Genomic DNA, 17493 nt, shown 5'->3' on the forward strand with positions numbered 1-17493 from the left:
GGAAAAAAATCGGCAATAAATCCAGGTTACTTGTCAGGTGTTTTAGGAGACAAAGCATGGGTCTTTCTTTCAATCACAGAGGCTGCTCAGGCTGAGCATATGGTGCTAACAGCAGAGATGCACCCGCTCAGGCTGGTCTGATGGGCATAACCACCACAGAAATGTCACCTCTCTGAATTGGCAGAGAAGAGCAGGCTTCTTTTCTCCAACCCAGATCCCCACCCTTCCTAGAAAAGGCAGGTAGTAAATTCAAGGTACTTCGCTGTTGGTTACTTTTATGCGACTACTGACACCTATGTAAGTTACTCTGGGAAAATCCCTTACTTTCTACAACTAGATGTAGACAACTAAAGGCATTTCTATTAATATCGTGATTGTTTCTTGCTTTGCTTTTTTTCTGGATAAAATCAACAGGTCTATGTGACTCATTTCTAAAATTGCCTTATTTTTATGCTTGAGTCTTCCAGCCCGGGAGAAGGAAGAGAGAAGTGAGAGACAGATGCTAGAGACTGAGAGACCACGTTCCTTCCAAAGTTAGAAGTGACCCATGGGCACGCCGCGGGTGGGACCACGAGGGGCTCATCCTAGGATTGTCAATATCCGGTAAAGAGCGAAAACCGGCCCGACACTTGACTGTCACTCAAGCCCGGTTGCCTGTCTGAAGCCTGCACGTTCCCCCACCAGAGCGCCCAGGTGAGCCGCCAGGTAACCGTGCGCCCTTTACCTGCCAGGCTGCCCGGCCTCTGGAGGGTGGCGGTGGCATACAGCTCCTGCGAGTGCTTGCTGTACTGCTCGGACGCGTGAACCAGGCGCTTGGTGGGCGACAGGGTGGCGTAGGTGCCGATGGTGGAGCTCAGCTGGTGGATGGGCGAGGAGGAGATGGTGGACTGCACGGTGGGGGGCGAGGTCACGCGGATCGGGGACAGGCCGGCCGAGGACACGACGATGTTGATGGGCGAGCTGGTGCTGTAGGACTTGGCCAGGCGGCTGGGCGACTGCTTGGGCGAGGAGCCGCGCGGCGCGGCGTAGGCGGCGCCCTCGGGGGCCGAGCCTCCGCGCTGCAGCTTGGTGGGCGAGCCGCCCTGCGGCGCGGCCAGCGGGGAGCCCCCGCGCGGCGGCGCGGGCAGCGTGGAGCTCGAGTAGTAGAGCGCGGCGGCGGCGGCGGCGGGCGGCGCGTCCGGCAGGTGGAAGGCGCTGCCCAGGCTGGGCGCGAACGGCTCCCGCGGCGGCGGCGGCGGCGGCGCGGGCTCGGGCCCCGCCAGGTGGCCCGCGCGGCTCGTGGTGCCCTGTGCCGGGAGAGGAGAGACACGACTTAGCCAGAGAAGCCAACGGCCAGCCGGCGGGCTGCGCCTGCAGCGAGACGCGAACTCACGCCCCCGAGCTTCACGGGCAGGTTTCCTTCCCGGCCGACACCGACCCGCCAAGGCCTCTGACGGAGGATGGAGTCTGGCGAGGAGGCATGATCTGCTTACACGTCGGGGTGCACGCAAGAGGCATGGCATGAGCCACATAACGATTTCGGAAAGGCCACTCAACAGGGCAATCGTGGTCGCCCCGAGTGCACTCCCGACTCTTACTTTTACTGGAGAATTCAGGCATTAAATATCACCACCCCGCCCCACCATCTCATGATCCACTTTCAACCTCCAAAACTGGCCAAGGTGCATACTTATCTGGAAGACATCAAGAATAAACACACTTAGAACTGATTCTGCTGCTACTGTTGAATGGATTCTTCTTTTTTAAGACAATAAAAGTCAAACGAGGGGCGAAAATATACAACCAGAGAAATATGCTTGATTTTTCAGTATTCAAAAGAGAAAAAAAAAAAATTCTAGACAAGTCAGAGCAATTGCACATGAAAAGCCCAAAAAAGCCTCCCTTTTCTAGATTTTATCACTGGGCTCCGAATCTTTCACATCTAGCTCCTTTCAAGAGCCCCCCTGCAGCTGTGTCTTCCAACTGAAAGCCAGTTGCCTCTCATTTATTTACAACACCACAAAAGACAACAGGGGCTGGGGTGGAGCTGGAAAGACAGTTGGAGGGGAAAGCACTTTCCTTGAATCTGGTCCAGAGACAGATTTGCATTCGAATGAAAACACTGCATTGTCAACTACTTCTGGGCAGGAGGTCTCCCATCTTCCAGGCTTTCCCCAGGGGAGCAGAAAGCTTTTGGAGAGCCGGGTGGTGTGAAAAGGGGGTAGGATTTTACAAAGAGTGAGAGGGAAGCTGTGAAGGAAGGTTTGCAATGAGAAGTGTGGGTTGGGTGGGGAGGAGAGAGCTGGAGGAAGGGGAAGAGAGGAGCAGCTGCTGTCCATTCCAAGTTTCGCGGATGCCTCTCCACCCTTTGGGGATACAACCACAAGTGGTGGGCTCAGCACTTCCTTTCCTACAGTGCACAGCTTTCCAAATGGAACCTGGGATGGCAGGTTCATGTGAAGATTGAGGAGTTAATTGAGCAACATCAAAGTCCTCTATGAAGACCACGGTGGTATGAGAGATGAACCCCTTGTTGAAAGACATTCTCTACAAGATGTGTGTGCACGTATGCATGTATTTATTTATATAGGATTATTAAGTATTTTTTCATCAATGCATTATAAATCTCAATCCATACAACTATTTTGAGCTGAACAGTAAGTGAAAATAAAATGTAAGCTCCATGATTTTGTTCAGTGAAGTGCCTCCAGCATCCAGAACAGGGCCTGATTCATGGCAGAGAATTTGGGAATATTTGAGAAGTGAATGAAGGAGTGGTTATAAGGCTGTTCCCAGGTCTTTTGCATCCAGGGAGTTTATGTATAGAGGATGGTGGGCAAGCTGTGCAGAACTCCTGTGCTCCCCCTAACCCCAAGGAAAGGGTCCAGCATTATCTGGAGATGCTCAGAGCTTCTCTCCCAGAAGAACCTCTGAGCATAAAACATACAGACTGGGCTTCTAAACCCTGGCTGCATATTATGAATGCCAGGGGAGTTTATAAAAGAAAAAAATATATATCTATGACTTGCCCTGGCCATTCAACTCAGAGTCTCTGAAGGTGCCACCCAAGCATCACACTTTTTAGAAGCTCTACAGGTGATTCCAAGTATGAACTAGTTCTCCCCGAACAGTGGTTTTCAAAGGGAGGTACCTAATCCACAGCAGCCTCACCACACTTTGAACTGGGCAAAAACTCAGGGGAGGAGTCAGGGATTTGTTCTTTAACAGGCTCTCCAGGTGATGACTGTCTGTGATCACCAAGGTTTGAAACCGCTGAGAAGAGATTCTAATTCAGAGGGTCTGGAGTGGGCCCGAGGGTCTGCGCTTCTGACAATATGCCACAGAAGGCAGATGCCGCTGCTGAACAGTTCCAGTGAGCTACAAAGCTTTTCCTTCTAACGCTCTACTGGGGTTCCCTATTGAGGGGGCCTCAGCAACATTCAGGCATGCAGAATCTAGCTGGTAAGTGATGGAAAAGCCTCCGACGGGAATCTCTGAAAGACCTTTCTATGGGAGTAACAGAGAACACAAAGGGACCAAAGAGAGGTCCCTGCTAATAACAAAGCAAACACTCTTTGCAGTATCTTGGATATATAACATTCATAATCACCTTACACTGTAGTAATGATGCTATTACTAAATAGCACAATTATTAACCAAATAAACACTTAATAAAAAATAATGTAAATTAAAATATTACTAAGTTAGCCTTTATTATGATATTTAAGTATTAGAATATCTTGTGTTTCAGGAATACCTGGAATACTTTTACATGAAATTTTATTTCTCTTTTAATCTGTTGAAATTTCTAATCTCAGAGTCTTAAAACTCTGCTGATTATTGTCTCCAACGTTTCCTTAAATCACTCCCAAATTTGCAGATTTGAGAAGTGCCAAACTAGATCCAGGTATTTTGACAAGCGATGGAGGCCAATTCAAAAAACTTTTAGGTATTGTATGATCTTGGTGAAATTCTCCCAATAATTTTTTTTACATTATAAAAACAATAAAATGTTACGTATCTTTAAGATAGTGATAGTGTTCAAATTGCACTAAAACACAACTCAGAAAACCTCCTGAATTTATTTGTCTAAAAAGCCACCATCAATCAGAGAGCTTTCCCAGGATGTCAGCCACAAGGGGAGATATCTGAACAGTCACAAGTTCTGATAGTCCTGAAGCAGGATTGGAGATATTCCAAACCTCTATGCTCCAATATGGCAGCCGCTGGAGACAGGCCTACTGAGTACCTGAAATGCGGCTGTCAACTGAGGAAATGAATTTTACTGTGCACTTAATTTTAGTTAACTCACATCTACACAGCCAGGTGTGACTAGTAGCCACTTCATCAGACAGCACAACTGTTAGACAGTTGTGCACAGTTGACAATAAATAATCCAGGGTGCTACACTCCGTTTCAATGGTTCATGGAGGAATATGTGCCTTAGAGTTGTTCTTTGGCTAAACAGAGAAATTTGTTCTGTAGCATCTTAACCCACTACTCTTTTGGGAGCCAGTTTCCACTTCCGTGCTTCAGTTGTCTCTCATTCTGTAACTTAGTAACTCAGCCAGATAGGGATACACAGACCGCACTTCAGAGCTGCTGCACAATCCATGGGATAGCTTATTATGATCTGCTATAGTAATAAGGATCAGAAATACTAAAACAAACTTGTGACTTGTAGAATTTTATCCACTTTACTGTCATAGAGGTTCATTTCTCTCTCAAAGGTGTGCTAATACAGTAAAAATATAAATCTAATTTTAAAGTTAGAATTCAGGTAAAATTTCACTTTTTTTATTACTTTGAACTCTTTTCATTAGCAATTTTGGAAATGTATGTGTACAAAGCAATAAGAATTGAAATCAATTTGTTATTTTTGATGAAGCCCTTAAAAGAAATAATCATAAAGTAAGTTTTAGAAGTACATGGAGCAGACTGGCCCCAATACTGTCTTTGATCCTATTGTATGTTCCACTGGCAGGGACAATTCCAGTTGGTATCTTCATTCTCAGCTCTTCGGATTTGTTTCAGACCAAAGATTACTTTGTCTTTCCCATCCCATCAAAAGGGGAGGAGGTTCACCTCTGTGAAATTGACAAGGAAGCAGAACACTCAGAGACAAGTCACCCTGTCAAGATAAAGCTCTGATTTAATAGCTTCTCACAGGCTGAGTTTGGAGCACATTCAATGTAACTGAATTTTAGTGTGCACTTAATTTTAATTAACTTACATCTACACACCACGGTATGAATAGTGACCATCTCATTGGAGAGCACAACTGTTTCTGCTTTTGCTTGCCGTTGTGGGAAATTTATTAAGAAAACTAGTAAACATTCACCCATCAAAGCTCTCAGTTAACTATTTCACCTGTATACATGTAACTTTCAGGAGGGGTCAGATTTAGGAGATTTGATTGTTGTGATTTTTGAATTCTGTTTGCCTGTGTGTATGTGTGTGTATGTGTTACCTAGTGGTACACTGCAGCCTCTTGTGCCATTGTGGAATGAATTTATAAGTATTTTTATCAAACTGTTGAAGGGAAAGACATATTTTCAAAATATAATAGAAAAAAATTGAAATGGGAAGTTAGGCAATACACACACATTCCCAACAGCCATTAACCAATAGTGCTCAAGTTTCATGCTCGACTCACTCAGTCACTCAATAAGCCACAGAGGAGAGCAGACTTCACCCACACAGGAAAGAGGGGAGTGTTTGAAGAGCTCTCTGCGCTTCTCTTCTGTGCAGTATGTTGTTTTGATCTTATTTTGGAGCCCGATCATTGTTGGGTTTTTGTTTGTACAGCATACTTTCTTGCTTACAAATATGGCACTGTTCTTTTGGGTAAGAACAAGTCCCTGAGAATACGGTGCCCTTGGAACAGAAAGTCATATTGGCCTCAATAACTAAAGAGTTGCTTGCTGATCTTCACGCTGTGTCTTCTACAAAGGGAGCAGGGATGGCAGAGGGGTCATAAGGGGAAAATTCTCAGTACCTGGAAACTTATTTAATCCTCATTCTTTGGAGATCTGGCAGGGCAAACAAAACAAAAAAAGAAAAGAAAAGAAAAAACTCAATGCTTGCTGCCAGTTAACAAAAAACTTGACAGACAGCCATCTCTAAGGAATCCTGACTTCCAGTCACAAGGAAGCCATGTCGGGAGCAGAAGCACATTTACAAAGCAGGTCCATGGTTGACGAGCAGTTCTGGTGAAGATGCATTTAGACCTTCCAAGTTTCCTGAAATAGTCAGCAAGGCCCTAACTCTGGGACAGCAGGGAGGCTTGCCCAGAATGCTGGGCAGCCAGGCCAACAATGTCAAGAATGGATAACCAGAGTCCCTGGATGGGCTTCCCAAAGCTGAGCTTAGTGACCTTGGATGGTACTGTATTCACCCTTCCCACTTTCCTTGGCTGGCAATCTTGTCACTAATGATGTTCTCCTTTGAGGATGGCACCACCATTGCCCACAGGCAAGTACAGGTCAAGAGAGGAAAAGCTGTGAGGCACATCTCAAAGGAAGGCAGAGCCGCCAGGGCCAGGGCCTAGGCACAGCTGAACACACACGTGGCCCCTATCGGGCGAGGAAGGGGTTGGGTTGGGGTTTGAGGGAACTGTTTCAACGTAGAAGGCTTAAGTGGCCACAAGGCTCAAGTGGTGGAGAGAAAGTAACCATGATGACTGAAGGCACTCTTGCCCTATTTTAAGGAGGCTGGAGTAAGTTCTGGAGTACAGAAAGACAGAGCACTAGCATGACATCTTCAAGGAAATACATTTCTAACTGATAACGATCTGATAATGTGATTTAGGATGGCCAGTTCTGTGCTGCCAACTGAAGTTCTTGAGAAAGCCTTTCACTTTCCTAGGGTACATCTGTCTAGAACTTTAGGGTTACACACAGACATGGACAAGGCCATCGACTCTCACGACTTTGAAATGCAGCTCCAAATGGAAGCATCTTATTTAGGTTTTACATAAAATTTTCTATTAGAATGAATCTGCATCCCCAAGTAAGTCAGTCTCCTGATCACTGCCTGGGATTGATTTCATAAACCTGCTTCAGCACAACTACTATTGCTCACATGACTTGGTAAGTTCTCTTCGCAACAATCTTCAGAAGGAATTTCACCCTTTATTTCCAAAGGAAAAAACTCCCGGTGTTGTGAGGAAGGTTCAATTTTGGAAATAGTCAAATGAAATCATCAAGTGCTTATCTAATAATCCTCTTGAGCATCCTGGTTTTGGTAAAAACCAGTATGTAACACAAGGAAAAGAGACAGCACCTATGGGTGGTTCCCACGTCATTCCTGAACCGTCAAGCTAAGATCAGTAGATAAGTGAGGGAAGAAGGGCTAGGCTTACCTGCTGGCCATCCCACTGACACTGCAAGGCAGTGCCCAGAGCAAATTAAACTTAGTTAATTGAAAAACTAAGGCACTGGAAGGGAATTCCTTTCCTCAGATGGAAACATCCCAGGTAAAAGGACCCATAAGAGCAACTAGAACCCTGTGATAATAACGGAGATCACCCTCATTGCTTCCTCTTTGCCTTAGAGAAGACTAGAGAGGCAGTGGCAAGGTATTCATTTTCCCAAGTCCTTCAAGCTCTAGTACAAACATGGCTGGCATAGATTTTTTGCAACTTGGATACTGACTTTTTCTTTCTTTTAAACTCCCTTTCATAAAAGTTAGGGTAATCATCAATAAGCGCTCAGAACAGTATTTCTATGGCCATTTTCATAATCTCTTGGTAGAAAGAAAATACAAACGTTGACAGAAGGATTGAGTATAACTTAATCCTAAAGAATACATAAGGAAGTATTTCTTAATGGAAACTCTTTCTAAAACCTACCTGAGCATGGGTAATAATTCACTATATAAAACTTTTATTTCCGCAAGAGGCTCACTTAGTATAATTTTAATAATCCAAATATTTGCTCAGAAGAGGAAATGCTATAATAAAACACAAACACACCCTCCCTGCAATATGAATGTTTCAATTGTTGAAGCCAGATTAAATGCACTGAAAAGAGAAAATCGAGGGATGTTTTAAAGTGAAGCAAGGCATAGGGATTTATAATAGGTAATCATCTTAAAAACAGCTTTAAAAAATATCCTGCCAATTTCCCAAAAACATGCCAAGGAAAATATGTAAAACAACATGATTTCCGCTCTAAATGCTGCATGATGTAGGCTCTCTATACTAAAAATACCTCTCTAAGTTTGTTTTCCAAGTTGGCTGGTGATTTTTCTCCTGAAAGTATTACCTAAGGACAACTGCTTTCATCATTAAGCAAACTGGAATGACCTTATGGCAGTGACCTCTGCAACCCCTTCCAAACCGTGACCAATGCAGTAGGGGCTTTCTGGCCACTCACTCCTCCTCTGCACCAAGTGGGACTCCACAGTCTACCTTGTGACCATTCACATAGCTTCCCCGCTCCTTGTCCACCTCCACCTGAGAGGCGCGTGCACCAAAAACAAGTTCCAGTGTTCCCGCGGCAAATGCATCGCCTCTGATAGAAGGAAGCAGATGGTGTATTTGTGATTATGGTACAGTATAAGTGAGGACTTTTAAGAGATAAAAGTCAGTGCAGCATTAAATGGATAGGCCAGATCAAAAAGAAATGGCTATTTTGCTTCTCAAAAAGCTTATTGCTTTTCCAGAATATCCACTATTGCACAGGTTTATTTCAGAGAACTATCACACAATTCTCCATTTTCTGCAGCTCCCAGGCCGTTTTCCTGGGATTACAATTGTGCGCATACTTCAGTGCTGCTGGCGGACATGCAAATGGTTTAACTGTCTTGAGGCTCCTGTACTACTTTTCCAGTGTTCTGCCTACAGATGTAGACTCTCCTATTTCTTGTGGCTTTTGTTTCTTTCAGGGATGAACTGCTTGGTGAGACTGTTTTATGCAGATATGGGGAAAACCCACCTTTTTAGGGTGACTCCTCTATGACAGAAGTTGTATATTCCTAATTTCATACAGTCCGTAGGAAATGTTACATGAGGAGAAACAGCAAAACCTACAGGACAGCCAACCTCTTAACCCTCTGACCTGCTCCTGAACAAGCCTGGCTGTATAATTATGAAATCTGACTGATGCTGGAGGAACCTGATGGGGAGCTCATGAACTTGGGGAAAGTTACTGGGGATATGGAGAGTATTTTGCATGGTTTCAGCTTTTGCATTGGGAAGAAATGACTTCACAACCTACTGTCGCGTATGATACGTGATAAGACAGAGCAAAGTTTTTAACGTCTGAGGTGGGTCACATTGTTCCTCCACTCAAGTCTCCTCACTTTGAGATGAAGACAAGCCCCTCACCATCATCAACTCTGTCTCCCGTCACCTTGCAAACGCCCACACCCTGTTCTAGCTTTCGGGTTGTTCTGTCAACATGTCAGATTGTGCACAAAGGGGCCATTGCCTTGGCTGTCCCCCGGAGTCCTATGCCTTTGCCCAAACATCTTCTCTGTGAGGTCCTCTTTTGTGTCATACCCTACCTTGTCCTTTAAGTCTCGCTTACCCTATTCTGTGTCTATTTTCTTCCTGTAGAAACTATCACCTTCTGACACACTGTGCAATTTGCTAATCCACTCTGTTCATTATCTGAGTCCCCATCCCTGCTACAAGAGCGTGAGTTCTCTGAGCACAGGGATCGTGTCTATATCTTTGCTACTCCATACCTACTGTATGACCTCCTGGACCCACAATAAATGTATGCTCCAAAGAATAATCAGATATACAAATATAACTGGAGGAGCCTCTTTATTTTGACTGAGGCTCCTCAAAGGAGCCCCCACAAAGGCAAAGGCCGTCTTGAAGGAAGAAGCTAGGGATGGAGTGATCATGTGCACAGCCAGCGGGAGCCTGCAGCTGGGCTGAGCAGAGAGGTTGGTCTGGGGAAAGAGAGCTGTGAATCTGCTCATGCCACTTCCTGGACAGGGCTATGGGCAGGGCTGGACATTGCTGTCCTTCTACCCACCCAGCTTTAAGAACTCCTCCTAGAGTCTGAGAATCACTTCAGTTGGGAGTAATACAAGATAACTAGTAGTTCATGGCAATTGTTGTGACTTGTAGTTTTACCCTGGGGTTGACACAGTGGGCACTACAGATGACATATGCACCATCAGGGCTGATCAGAGAACTTGGTGATGGTCGCTCAGTAAACATTCATTATATTGGGTAAACTAGAGCTTTTAAAAAAAATAAAACTAGAATCTTGAACATTTATGATACTCCTTTGAAACTGCATTCAGATAAGATTTGTGAGCCAGATAGAAAACCATTTGCTTTACTTTAGAAATACATATTTTTTAAACAACAACAATAAAATATGAAATGCCTCTGTGTTGATTGACGATTGACCTCACCCACTAGGCTGGGCATCTGCTTGTATTCATTTGAATTTTACCAGCCTTTGCAGCACTTGACAACTACAGGGCTTTCTCAAAATGAACCCAGCCTTGAAGGAGAGACTTACACCATTCACAATATTGGAAAGAAAGTATTGACAGGCTTAGCAAAACCACTCCATGGTCAGAAAAATGCAGACAGCACTGGAGGGGGATATAGCCTCCCTTCTTCAAGGGCATAACTCTGAACGTGGAGTGAAAGTTCCATCTTACTGTTTCAACATTTCTCTGACATTACCTTCTAGACACAGGTCCTGTCAGGGACTCAATACAAAATGCCTTTCACACTGCTGTGCACAACTAGAGTGGATCATGGTGCCATCACCACCTGGAGCTACAGAAATAATTCAGATTTTTTAACAACATTCTCTGCTCTACTTGTCAAGTACACTTTGACTCCTGGTTTGAATATTGAGACTTGTTCAAACTAGTTATCTGCCACGTAGGAGAGTACACCAGTACCCTCTGCCTCAAACTTAAGTTCTCTCTCTGAACATTCACATTTATTGACACCCTCAAACTACAACTGATAACTTTAAATATACACTTTTGATATCTTTACAGCTTAGTAACACTATCTGATTAAACCCTAAAGCAGACTTTTCATGTGAGGTGGAAGGACAGGCCTCTGTCTCAGTGGAAGGTTTTTTCACTATCTTTTATCCACTTTCCTATAGCTCAGCATCACAAGAAGGTAAAAGTTATAAAGCCACTCCTGGATGAGGGTGTTGCCTGGAGAAGGCAGTCCTATTTCTAATATGATTGCTGAGACAATCATGTAATAATTGTAGTGCAATGACAGTTTTCAACATATGTTTCAATAATGTTGATGCCACCTTACTGAGCAGGTGATGGTTCCTGCACTAGGTTGTTCTAATTTCTCTTGCCTCTGGCCTCTCTGCAGACATTTCTTGTGGCCACGTGGCCTTCTAGGGGCTACTGGTTCCAGGATGAAACTGGCCTCCAGTAGCTTTCTGCTTCACTGGGAGTACTTCTGGAGGAATGACAAGAAGAAACCTATGACAGAGCTTTAGGCTTGGGCCTTACAGGGGCTGGTGATGGGTAAGTGGCACCAGTAAGGCAGAGGCAGAGGCAAAGCCTAAGAAATGAAACTCAGCATGCTCACAAGGTGACTGGGAGGGCCTTCATTCCAGAAGCAAAAGTGCAGATTAAAAGAGCATTATGCCACTGAAAATAAGCTTAAAATTGCAATATATAAGACCACCCTCTGATACAGTAACTCTGGTGAATGGATCAAACATACCTTGCACCACAAAATCATCAAAACCAAAATATTAGCTCTGTATATATATTACAACATATACATCTTTCTGGAAATCATTTCCAGATTAGTATTAGTATTGACTTCCTTTTTTTTTTTTAACCAAACATTGATTTTGAAGGCAGCTAATGAATTTATGCAAAGCGTAAGAAGAAGCACATACCTTAAAGAAAAAAATTAAGGGAACATTTCAAAATCATGCTCAACAAAGTGTAACTATTTCTAAACTAATTACAATTATCTACAGAATAGTTCTATATACTTGATTACACATTTACACTATGTTCCTTGATATTACTAACCACAAAGAATAATTGCATTCTTGTGCTTTTAGGAGGAAAAAAAAAATGCTCAGGGTTTTTTCCCAGGAGCACTCACAAATTTAGAGTGTATATTATACATACATCACGTATAGACACAGATACAGCAACTCAAAATCCATTTGCATATTCATGCAGCTAAATATATGCAGCGTGCAAGAGCAACTCACAGATATTCCCAAAGAAGACGCATTGAATCTTCAGTGTTACTTTACAATTGCACTTTTACTACTCCTTTCCTTCATTCACAGCACCAAGGGGATCTTCTGTTAAGTTATGGGATGTCGGAAAGGCAAGCTGGGTCACCGCGTCCCTTGCACACGCCATCTCCACCTGTTCCCTAGGAGCCCACCCACACAATAGAGCAAAGGGCACATACCTGACTGAAGCTCTGGCCCCCAGCTCGGGCTTGAGTGCTGCGGGCTGGGAGCTGCGAAGGGGCTGTGTCACTCAGGGCCAGAGTCTGGTTGCTATGGTAGCTGGCCGGATACTGGAAAGACCCTTCAGGTTTGGAATTGAGCTGAAGTGCACTCTGGGACAGCAGGCTGGGCCCTGCATTGAAAGTCATTTAGAGCAGTCAGTGACAGTCTCAGTGAAGCAGAAATGACATGTATTATTTATTGAGAGTAGCCTAGAATTATCACATGCACATGATTCCAGCCATCTATGCTTTGAATTCTGAGAACTAAAATGACCATATAATTCGACTTCAGCTCTCAAATGAGATTTTTTTTTTTTTTTTGGCAGTTTAAAAGTTCTCAAAGGAGTAGATTTTTCAAATGATCTCATCCTGACCTACATAGAGACACTTCTTATTGGAGAAATTAGTTAATCAAGTAGTTATTTTTGGATCATACAATATCAGAAACATATGAAATAATGTAAAAGTCTAGCTTTTGGTACATATTAATTGTGTTAATATAATTACATCTTCCAGATAATGATCAGGATGCTAAAACACTTGAAACCTTCCAATCAGTAACAAATTCTATTGTATAAATAGTGATGTAATACCTCAGTGCCAGAAGGGTAGACAGTGTTTAAAATATTAATAGCTCTTCATACAATGTAGAATTCACCCTGATCTCACACAATCTCTGATGACTAGTTATCTTTGCCATCACAGCAACGCTCAGTAGGAGAACAAAGAGGAGATACAGTGTTAAAATTGGTGCCGCTAACATGGTTGATAATATAAGGGATGAATAAATGAGAATCAGGTCCTGGCCTCATAATTTAATTACCATTTCATATGAAATGGTGTGTTATTTTTTTATGCTCTGTTTAGATAGGATCCCTGTAAGGTTTGCCCATTTTCTTTTCAGGCAAATTTTCAAAAATCTAATTTAATACTTAATTTGGGGGCTAAGAAGAGCATAAGGGAGCAGAAACGTACTTGCTAGCTTCCAGTGTGTGTGTGAGAGGGAGCCGACGTGAGGGGAGTGTGGGGGGCCACCCTAGATTTCTCATCTTTCTTGGTAACATGGTACAAAGGTGCATTTTTGACGAATGGTGATAACATACACATCAACTCTGCTGTACCCATTAAACCTCCCTTGATCCCCTCCTTTGTCTGTTTTAGACAATAGCATCATTTCTAATAAATGTGAGCATTTTCCAGTTATTCCTTTAGGGATGGATCAAGGCTTTACACTTCAGGTGACAGCCTAGAATTGACCTTAGATGGACGGGTCTGGCATAAAAGCAACGAGTCCTTCTTGTCATGGCACTGGTTCATGTGAACTTTGCCATTTAAGACCTTCCCTTTCCTTTTGATTCCCTGGTGGTGATTCTCTGGTGGAACTTCTAAACAACATGTAGATCCTTTTTTTGTTGTTAAATCACTAGATATGGAATAACAAGGCAATTCACTTATACAGAAAAGACTTGGTACTTTGGAAGCAATATAGTTTCTGGGGAAAAAAAAGTCAAACGAGGAAATAAAAATGTTCCCATCCATCCCTAACTTCCTCATGAAGAGCATAATGAAAGTACAGCTATAAATCTTTTTCTTTTAACATAAAGTATAGAGTCCCAAGAAAACAGCAGATACCAGGTGGTTAAGTTTCCAACAGTCTGCAACAAGGTCATTTAATGCACATTGAAGGTGTTACAGGCCTAATGGCCAGACATGGAAGTCTCTGTGGAGAGATGCATTCAGTTTTGTTCTGGACACCAGGGGCCTGTCTCCATCACTGCAATGGAAGCTGCCCAGCTCAGTTGCAAGGGGTGTTCTCTAAAGGTCTGCTGAGATAGAGGAGAGCTTTTGGAAGGCAAGGGAGGGGACACTGTTAGGGACTGTGGCACATGAAGACTACCCAGAGAAGAGGAGGAAGTCGGCACAGGCAGGGTGATGATGGCTTTTGCCCCGGGTACCACCCTCAGGCCTGCTGCAGGTCACATCCTAATGGAGGAGAGGGAGCTACGGTGAAGAGCAAAGTCCCCTACAGGTTAATGGTCACCACTGTACCTGATAATGGGCAGCTTCCCACTGTGGCTTACATGGGCTATTTCTTTCAGGACAGTCCACAGGGGATGTAATGGCCTGCATTGGCCATGCCATAGTCCCCAAGATAATGCATCTCAAAGACAATGAAAGTTACAGCAGACGCACAGCAGCACAGAGACTTTGAAATGTTGATAGAATTAAGTAAAATACAATCTTTAATTCCACATATTTTAACAGAGTCTATAAAGGAAAATAGTTGCATGGCCTAATAATTTGCTTTTCAATGAGATTGTGAATTTATTCTGATGAACTTTCTTGAGTATATAGTTAGCAAGCAAAATAATTTTGTATATTCTGAATAGATTCAAACAGTTATCTCCAGAAACCTACAAATGAGGCTTGGCAGGAGTTTTAGATGACAATGCAAAGTCCCTTTTCAAAAAAAAATTTTCAATTAAAATATGATTAATTTGCTTCTAAAAATCTGTCCTGGAATAATCAAATCTGCTCATCTTTTATAGAATCGGTTGTGTATTTGATCAATATTCAATGAAAACAAACCAAGAGTCTCTGTCTCATTATTTTGTTCAACCATCTCAAGTGCTGAAATCTAGATGTGCTCTGACAGAGGTAATTGCCACAATGAACAATATATTATCATTTTACAACTCCAACATCACCTGGCAAGGACGGGACAGCAGGGACAATAGCCCAGCCAGGGATGTGTTTGAGAATGATTTTTTTCCACTGCTCACTAGGTTCTGAGTCAACACTATTTATTCATTCCCGTTTTGGAAAGCACAGATGTATGAAAAAGGTTAAAATTATAGGACAGTTCTTAATTACTTTATAATGGGAGTAAAATTTGCATGTATCTAACTCTCAATTAGTTTTATTAACATTACTGTGCATTGAGGTAGAACATACAAATTTGCCAAAGATTTCCAAAGCATTTATAGTTTCAGACTTATTATTTTTTTTTTCTTTCTTCAGAACTTTTGAGTTTCCTTCAGTTCTTGCTTGGGCGAGAGGTAAACTGGGCTGTCAGAGCCGGAGATGGGCGATGTGGAAGATGTGGAAGGGAAGGGGGAGAGGCTGCGTGCTAAGAGTCCCCCTGGGGAAGTGCGGTCTTGTTCTTGCTGCAATCGGTTGCTCCCAAAGAAACGTGAACTGTGACCTGCAGTAAGTCATGATGCTCCTCTAGGTGGCAGAAAGCAGAAGCCATGTTTTGGCATGTACATCTTCAGCACATTGACCTGATGGGTTGCAGAGACTTTGCTGACCTTCCTGGGTCTTCACCATCACTGGAGAGTCCTTGCACCTGAGTCCAGGGACCTGCTCAAAAGGACTGACCTTTGTAGACCAGGGAGAGAAGGTGACGCCATTTACTGACAAAGTGATAATGCTCAGGACACTCCCCTGTCCTAGGTCTGATCTAAACTCATTATTCCCAACTGGACAGAGGGGAAAGATCCCAAGGAAACTACATAATTGATCCTGCTAATCCTAAGAACATACATGAAGCAAATACCTTTTTAAAAATTTTTACTTGATGTACTGGGGATTGAACCCAGGGCCTCAGGATGCTGGGTAAGTGCATCCTCAGCTTGTTTTATTTTATTTTGAGACAGGTTCTTGCTAACTTTCTGAGGTTGGCCTCTAACTTGAGATCCTTCTGACTCAGAGTCCAGGATAGTTGGGATTACAGGCCTGTGCTTTTCTTCCCCCATGAAAAGAATCTTAAGTAAAATATGGATGCATCAATAGGTTTTCAAATATTCTAGCTGATTCTAAAACACATGGCAACTTGCAAAAAAAAAAGAAAAGTCATACTTCTTTTTTCTTATTTCTATAAGTATAAATAGTGGCAAAGAGGTGAAACAGGCAGTGTCGGGACACGTGGTAATTTGAAGATGAGACTCAGCTCTTGGTCTTCCAACTCCAAGTCCAGGAGTTGTTGTCTAATGTCAAAGCACTATTTGTTGAAGTCACAAATGTACACGAAACAACCCTTTAGGGCTGCAGGAGTCTTTCTTGCATGGAGGACTCCTCGTTCACAGAAGAACTCTTCACGCTCAGATTACAGTCCTGCCCCAGGGACCTGCTGCTTGGAGATCCCAGGTGCTAGCTGGGGGAGTTTGCTCTGCCACCAGGGGAACAGAGTCAACCTCAATAAATGTAGAGGCCAAAATGCTATTTTTTGCATAAAAATTCAGATCCACTTATAGGTCCTAAAAACATAGACCGTACAATACTGTTTCTTTTGATCCAATTAACTAGATATTTTAGAGTTTCCATGATCATGTGCACTGGATCTGTTGTACAAGGTTCAAAAGAGACTTTATCGGAAGTATTAATTCTTGCTGGCTTTAGCTAAATTTATGTCCCAGAATACATTAAAGCATAATGAAAAGACACACTATATAACGATACAGAAAACTCCAAGGGCCTCCAATGTGGAGTTTTTAAGTCATGATCATGCTAATGAAGTAACTGGCGTGTACTGGGGGAAAAATAAACCGTGACTAGATGTCTGCAGACCTGGGCCCTAGGGCTCCTTCAGGTTCACGCAGGCAGAGACAGTGATGGCCACAGTGACAGAGGTGACAGTAACACCAGTCGACAAGTACTGAGTGCTTACTAAGTTCCAGGGACTGTCCTGAGCAGCTTGTGCCCTGTTGATTTTAACACATCCTAGTGCAGAAGGGACCCATCCCTTCTGATGCTGGGGGCACTGAGGGTTTCTCTAGCTGAGCCCACAGTTGGTGGCAGGCCCGGGGTTCAAACCCTGTAGTCTGGCTTCAGATTGCATGTGCTTACCATTATTCTGTCCCTGTACATTTTAATCTCTCCACATTTGAGCACCTAAATGAGATAATGGTGTGGAAGCCCTTGAAAAAATATAAATATCAATATGAATGTCAGTTATTATTATCATCTTCTTATCTAATTACATGGCCACATGGTCTGATAATAATAAAACCTTGATTGGGATTTGTTTTTCCTGAAAATCTTGTTAGAGCATCATCCCATACATCACT

At 43.2% G+C, this 17493-nt stretch overlaps 1 protein-coding gene across 4 annotated transcripts in view; it reads right to left on the reverse strand.

The window, feature by feature from the left end:
* The window catches only part of Ctnnd2 (catenin delta 2), an 856033-nt gene that overhangs the window by 376714 nt on the left and 461826 nt on the right, over window positions 1–17493 (reverse strand). For all 4 annotated transcript variants that reach the window (XM_047555397.1, XM_047555396.1, XM_047555400.1 and 1 more), the window contains 2 exons: window positions 12383–12555; window positions 725–1286 (listed from right to left, as the gene is read on the reverse strand). In XM_047555397.1, coding sequence (XP_047411353.1) covers window positions 725–1286; window positions 12383–12555 — 735 coding nt within the window. The remainder of the gene's footprint in view (window positions 1–724; window positions 1287–12382; window positions 12556–17493) is intronic.

Source organism: Sciurus carolinensis, chromosome 6 (genome assembly GCF_902686445.1).
Source record: "Sciurus carolinensis chromosome 6, mSciCar1.2, whole genome shotgun sequence".
Lineage (NCBI taxonomy): Eukaryota > Metazoa > Chordata > Mammalia > Rodentia > Sciuridae > Sciurus > Sciurus carolinensis.